General features: G+C 42.4%; 1 protein-coding gene across 1 annotated transcript; it reads left to right on the plus strand.

The window, feature by feature from the left end:
- Nucleotides 1–502: 502 nt before the first annotated feature.
- GMCL2 (germ cell-less 2, spermatogenesis associated) lies at nucleotides 503–3,381 on the plus strand. The gene has a single exon (XM_055285027.2). It carries the CDS (start codon nucleotides 587–589, stop codon nucleotides 2,165–2,167), a length of 1,581 nt encoding a protein of 526 aa, XP_055141002.1. The 5' UTR covers nucleotides 503–586; the 3' UTR covers nucleotides 2,168–3,381.
- Nucleotides 3,382–7,003: the final 3,622 nt, after the last annotated feature.

Genomic DNA, 7,003 nt, shown 5'->3' on the forward strand with positions numbered 1-7,003 from the left:
TCCAGCAATGAAGAATGCTGTCCAAGGAGTTCAAGACCACCCGGAGAAACGCAGTGAAACCTTGTCTCTAAAAAAAATTGTTTTAGGCCGGAGGCAGTGGCTCACGCCTGTAATCCCAGCACTTTGGGAGGCCAAGGTAAGAGGATCACCTGAAGTTAGGAGTTTGAGACCAGCCTGGCCGACATGGGGAAACCCCACCTCTACTAAAACTACAAAAATTAACCGGGTATGGTGGCGAGTGCCTGTAATCCCAGCTACTCGGGAGGCTGAGGCAGGAGAATCACTTGAACCCGGGAGGCGGAGGTTGCAGTGAGCCAAGATCGTGCCACTGCACTCCAGCCTGGGCGATAGAGCGAGACTCTGTCAAAAAAAAAAAAAAAAAAAAAAAAAAAAAAAAAAAAATTGTGGGGGAGGGGTGCGGAGGCTGGAGGCGGCAGTGTGGCAGTGTTCTCTGCAACGGTTGCGGCTGCGCGTGAGAGGGTGGAGGTGTAGGCACCTGCGCTCGGGGAAGGCTGGCGGCGGTGGCCGGGCCGTGGCCGGAGACCCCCTCCTCTGGGCTCCCTGAAGTCCTGGGGAGCCGTGACCCATGGGATCGTCAAGCAGCCGGGTGCTGCGTCAGCCGAGGCCAGCCCTTGCCCAGCAGGAACAGGGTGCCAGGGCCGGGGACTCAGCCCGGAGGCCGGACACTGGAGACGATGCGGCGGGCTACGGCTTCTGTTACTGCCCGGGCAGTCAGAAGCGCAAGCGGAGCAGCGGGGCCTGCCGCCACTGTCACCCGGACTCGGAGAGGGACGAGGATGAGGAGGAGGGGGACGAGCAGCGGCCGCTCCTCAACACCCCTGCAAGGAAAAAATTAAGGAGCACATCCAAATATATTTATCAAACATTATTTTTGAATGGTGAAAACAGTGACATTAAGATTTGCGCTCTAGGAGAAGAATGGCGATTACACAAAATATATTTATGCCAATCTGGCTACTTTTCTAGTATGTTCAGTGGTTCTTGGAAAGAATCCAGCATGAATATTATTGAACTGGAGATTCCTGACCAGAACATTGATGTAGAAGCACTGCAGGTTGCGTTTGGTTCACTGTATCGAGATGATGTCTTGATAAAACCCAGTCGAGTTGTTGCCATTTTGGCAGCAGCTTGTATGCTGCAGCTGGATGGTTTAATAGAGCAGTGTGGTGAGACAATGAAGGAAACAATTAACGTGAAAACTATATGTGGTTATTACACATCAGTAGAGACCTGTGGATTAGATTCTGTAAAGAAAAAGTGCCTTGAATGGCTTCAAAACAATTTGATGACTCACCAGAATGTTAAACTTTTTAAAGAACTCAATATAAATGTCATGAAACAGCTCATTGGTTCCTCTAACTTATTTGTGATGCAAGTGGAGATGGATGTATACACCACTCTAAAAATGTGGACGTTCCTTCAACTTGTGCCTTCTTGGAATGGATCTTTAAGACAGCTTTTGACAGAAACAGATGTCTGGTTTTCTAAACAGAGAAAAGATTTTGAAGGTATGGCCTTTCTTGAAACTGAACAAGGAAAACCATTTGTGTCAGTATTCAGACATTTAAGGTTACAATATATTATCAGTGACCTGGCTTCTGCAAGAATTATTGAACAAGATGCTATAGTACCTTCAGAATGGCTGTCTTCTGTGTATAAACAGCAGTGGTTTGCTATGCTGCGGGCAGAACAAGACAGTGAAGTAGGGCCTCAAGAAATCAATAAAGAAGACCTAGAGGGAAATAGCATGAGGTGTGGTAGAAAGCTTGCCAAAGATGGTGAATACTGCTGGTGTTGGGCGGGTTTTAACTTCGGCTTTGACCTACTTGTAACTTACACCAATCGATACATCATTTTCAAACGCAATACATTGAATCAGCCACGTAGCAGGTCTGTCAGTTTACAGCCTCGAAGGAGCATAGCATTTAGATTACGCTTGGCTTCTTTTGATAGTAGTGGAAAACCAATATGTAGTAGAACAACTGGCTATCAAATACTTATACTTAAAAAGGATCAGGAACAAGTGGTGATGAACTTGGACGGCAGGTTTCTGACCTTCCCTCTATATATCTGCTGTAACTTCTTGTATATATCACCGGAAAAAGGAATTGAAAATAATCGTCACCCAGAAAATCCAGAAAACTGAAGATCTCATCAGTTGGAAACAGTAGCACTTTGAAAACTTTTAGGCCAGCTTTAATTTAATGGCCCTACTGATATTCACATCTAAGGTGACTAACAATGACAAAGGCCTTATGAACTGGACGGACAATACAGAAGACTGTTCTTATCCTCATTGCATTTCTATGCGTATACGAAAAAAATGTTAAAGCCAAGAAAATATCTGTCAAACCATTTCTGTCAGTACGATGTCAACTCATGCTTTTAATTTAGCATCAGCAGAAAATTACTGTAGGTAAATCTCACATTTATCTGCAACAAAACATAGATTTAATTTTTAGCTTAAACTTTGTTTCTACCTTATGTTCGTGGACCTCAGTTATCCATCTGTAAATTTATTTTTATTTGGCTAAAATAATCTAAAAGAATAATTTGGATGGCCAATTAGAAATGCTGTTTCGAGCTGGTGCATTTAAAGCTTTCCTTTAATATTTTCACCTGCTCATTGTGATTGCTGCTTTTAGTCTAATATCTTTCCAGTTCATACTTGTTTTTAATCGTTAAATACTTTCTTCCTGGTTTGGAGACTAAGCTGAGAAACTTTTTTTAAACTTAAGCATTGTCATATGCTATTTTTTAAAATTTGGCTTTCCTAGGATTTTAAGAACAATGAAAGTTAGCTTCACACCTTCAAATGATCTTGAATGAGTGAAAAATCAGTTTGATTCCAGGGATATTTCTTGTCTTACGTGGTCTTTTCTTTGACAGTATGTACACCTTTATTATTAGTTTTTGAGTTATTTATGTACCAGATATTATACTTTTAAACATTTTAATATTCTCTGATCTTTACAATTATTTATGTTCAAATTTTCGTTGGGAGTTTTGTTTCCTACTTAAGCTCAGGACTTGATACCCTCTGAGTTGAGTGCCTTTGAGTGACACATGCTAACAGAAATTTCATAGTAAATGTAAATAAGGTCAGAGGATCTAATACAGAAGCTGATGAAGCATTAATGTAAAAATGGAACTTGTTTTTGTCAAAAATAAGATGTACACTTGTCATGATTTATATATGTTGACCTTTTGTGTTTATTGCTGTTTTGAATATAGCCATGTTCATTTTCTTTCCAGTTAGAGTAAGTACTTCTGTGGTTATGTATATTTTTATTGTGGCTTTTAAAATGGGAATAATTTTTATGTATCTGTGCAAATAATAAATGTGCATTTGGAAAAAGATTAAGTAAGCTCTTATATGAAATGGACCAAAAAACCCCCCTTAATTGAAACCAAAATTTTTTTTCTTTCTAGTTAGATTTTTTTCCAACTGCTTTTAACTTTTGGAATTTACTAATAATTTTTTTCTTTCTTAATGATATGTCGTCCATAGGCTCATAAATTGCCTTTTCTTTTAAAATTCATCCACTTGGTTTAACTTAAAGGAACCTTTTAAATGCCTCACCCTTGACCCCCAGAGCTGGAATTTAAATGTTTCTAATACAGGGATTTGGCTGTTATCAAGAGGTTACATTTCAGCTGGGCGTCAGCCGGGCATGGTGGTTCACACATGGAAGCCCAGCACTTTGGGAGGCTGAGGCAGGCGGATCATTTGAGGAGTTTAAGACCAGCTATGAGCAACATGGTGAAACCCATCTCTACTGAAAATACAAAATAAAAATAAGCCGGTCGTGGTGGCACACGCCTATAATCTCAGCTACTCAGGAGGCTGAGGCAGGAGAATCACTTGAACCCAGGAGGCAGAGGTTGCAGTGAGCGGAGATCACACCACTGCACTCCAACCTAGATGACAGACCGAGACTCCGTCTCAAGAAAAAAAAAAAAAAAGAGATGACATTATATATTTGACTATATTAGGCCTCTTTCACGGAAAGCTGTTGTTTTCTTTCTGTCTCATTATTGTATAAGAGGTTCCTGACCTTTTATGTATTGAAAAATATAGACATACCAAACTTAAATTATTTGGATAATTAAATTTTTGCAAATCTTGGAAGGAGAGATAATGTTTGAGTATATTAATGAATAAAGTTAACTGTTTCATGACACTTATGTAAGTTAACTGGCCAAATTGGAATGATATGTGGTTTCATCCACTGGTTCTGTCCTGGCCACGTTGCTTATGTCACCCATAGACAGGATAATTCTTTCTTCAATCACGAGTAGGTTAATATTCTTTGATCATTGTCAGCTGGTAATTCACATTGGTAGTAAAGATGTGCTTTTGTTTTCTTACCAAATACTTTTATGTGTTTGCATAGTATGTTCTTTTCAATAGAAATATTTTCAATAGGCTGGGCACGGTGGCTCACACCTGTAATCCCAGCACTTTGGGAGTCCGAGGTGGGCAGATCACAAAGTCAGGAGATCGAGACCATCCTGGCTAACACGGTGAAACCCCATCTCTAACTAAAAATACAAAAAAATTAGCCAGGCGTGGTGGAAGGCACCTGTAGTCCCAGCTACTTGGGAGGCTGAGGCAGGAGAATGGTGTAACCCGGTGGGTGGAGCTTGCCGTGAGCCAAGATTGCGCCACTGCACTCCAGCCTGGGTGACAGAGCAAGGCTCTGTCTCAAAAAAAAAAAAAAGAAAAAAAAAAGAAATATTTTCAATAAAGTGTTAATAGTGTAAGCTAAGATATTGTATAAACTATGGTTTATGAAAAAAAATTTTTTTTGTAGAATTACCTGGGCATGGTGGCACATACCTGTAGTCTCAGCTAGTCAGGAGGAGAATCACTTGAGCCCAGGAGTTTGAAGCTGTAGCCATCTGTGATTGCACCACTGCACTCCAGCCTGGGTGACAGAGGGAGGCAGGCCCTGTCTTTAAAAAACAATAGGTTTTAAAAGAATGCTATTCAAGAAATGAGTTTCCAGCAGGCACTCTTGGCCCCAATTAATGTTTCTCCATTTTGCCAAAAAAGTGAAAACTGGCCTCTCATGGGTGGGGCCAGTGCTACCCTGACCTAGGTGTTGTGGGTGCAACTGGCTGGGGCTGGTGTCACAGGCAGTAAAGGAATTTACTGAGACAGTCATAGGTAAAGAATGGCAGATTTATTTGAGAAAGTTCAAAGATACATTGCAAGGTTACAACGGGCAGCACAGCAGAGAAAGGGCTGTCTGCAAAGAGGCAGGGCTGGAGGGAAGTTTTATAGGGTCATGCTGGAGGAAGCTACGTGCAGAAGGAAGTTGTACTTCTGGGGCTACGTGAGGAGCAAGGTATTTGGGAACAGGATATTGTGCCAGCAGGCTGTCTGTGATTAGCTGTCTCTTGGAACAGTTGTTCCCCTGCACCTGGGACTCCTTCCTCAGTGTGGCTTACCTATCAGGACTCCACACTAGGGTGGAAGCAGCTTTGGATGCCACAATCACCAGATTATCTTTCTACATTCTAGCCATTTCTTCTGTTTTTGTCCCCCCCATTTTTATTGAGACGTAATTAACATACCACAAAATTCACTTACGGTTCATGATTCAATAGTTTTAGCATATTTGGAGCTGGGCAGTCATCACCTCACAGGTTTGGAGTGCTTGCATCACATAAAAAATAAATCCTTTACTCATTATCAGTCATTCCCCATCTCTACCCTCCCCCGAGCCCTAGGCAACCATTCATCTATTTTGTCTCTATAGATTTGCCTATTCTGGAAATTTTATATTAAAAAATGGTTTTTGTTTTTGAGATGGAGTCTTGTGCTGTCACCCAGGCTGGAGTGCAGTGGCGCCATCTCAGCTCACTGCAACCTCTGCCTCCGGGGTTCAATAGATTCCCCTGCCTTAGCTTCCCAAGTAGTTGGGATTACAGGTGCCTGCCACCACGTCTGGCTAATGTTTGTGTTTTTAGTAGAGACGGGGTTTCACCATGTTGGTCAGGCTGGTCTCAAACTCCTGACCTCAGGTGATCTGCTGCCTCGGCCTCCCAAAGTGCCGGGATTACAGGCATGAGCCACAGCACCCGGCCAAAAAATGTTTTTTGAGACAGGATCTCGCTCTGTTGCCCAGGCTGGAGTGTAGTGGCAGAATCACACCTCACTGCAGCCTTGACCTCCCAGGCTCAAGCAATCCTCCCTCCTCAGCCTCTCAAGTAGCTAGGACTACAGATGCATGCCATCATACCCAGCTTTTTTTTTTTTTTTTTTTTTTGTAGAGTTGGTGGTGTTGCTGAGGCTGGTCTCGAACTCCTGGGCTCAAGTGATCCTACCACCTTCACTTCCCAAAGTGCTGGGATAACAGGCATGAGCTACTGCGCTCAGCCTAGAAATTTTACATAAATGGAATCAAATATGTGGTCTTGTGTGCCTGGCTTCTTTCACTTAGCATGATGTTTTCAAGGTCAGCTACACTGCAGCATGTATTAGTGTCTCCTTCCTCTTCATTACCAAGAAATTTCCTATATACATATATTTTTTTGCTGGTTCCCCCTCAGAGGATGAACCTTTTTTTTTTTTTTTTTTTTTTTTTTGAGTTTAAGTGTAGACGTTTAGGCCAGCGCAGTGGCTCACACCTATAACCCCAGCACTTTGCACTTTGACAGACTGAGGTGGGTAGATCACCCAAGGTCAGGAGTTCGAGACCAGCCTGACCAACATGGTGAAACCCTGTCTCTACTAAAAATACAAAAAAATTAGCCGGGCATGGTGGCAGGCACCTGTAATCTCAGCTACTTGGGAGGCTGAGGCTGGAGAATTGCTTGACCCCGGGAAGTGGAGGTTGCAGTGAGCCGAAATTGCTCCATTGCACTCCAGCCTGGTGACAGAGCGAGACTCTCTCAAAAAAAAAACAAAAAAACAAAGAAAGAGCGTGGAGGTTTAATAGGCAAAAGAAAGAGAAAGGAGAATAGTTCTCTC

The sequence above is a fragment of the Symphalangus syndactylus genome, chromosome 7 (assembly GCF_028878055.3).
Source record: "Symphalangus syndactylus isolate Jambi chromosome 7, NHGRI_mSymSyn1-v2.1_pri, whole genome shotgun sequence".
Taxonomy (NCBI): domain Eukaryota; kingdom Metazoa; phylum Chordata; class Mammalia; order Primates; family Hylobatidae; genus Symphalangus; species Symphalangus syndactylus.

Bases quoted from the DNA above. Each gene is read 5' to 3' on its own strand.
- GMCL2 (XM_055285027.2), top strand. From the start codon at position 587: ATGGGATCGTCAAGCAGCCGGGTGCTGCGTCAGCCGAGGCCAGCCCTT.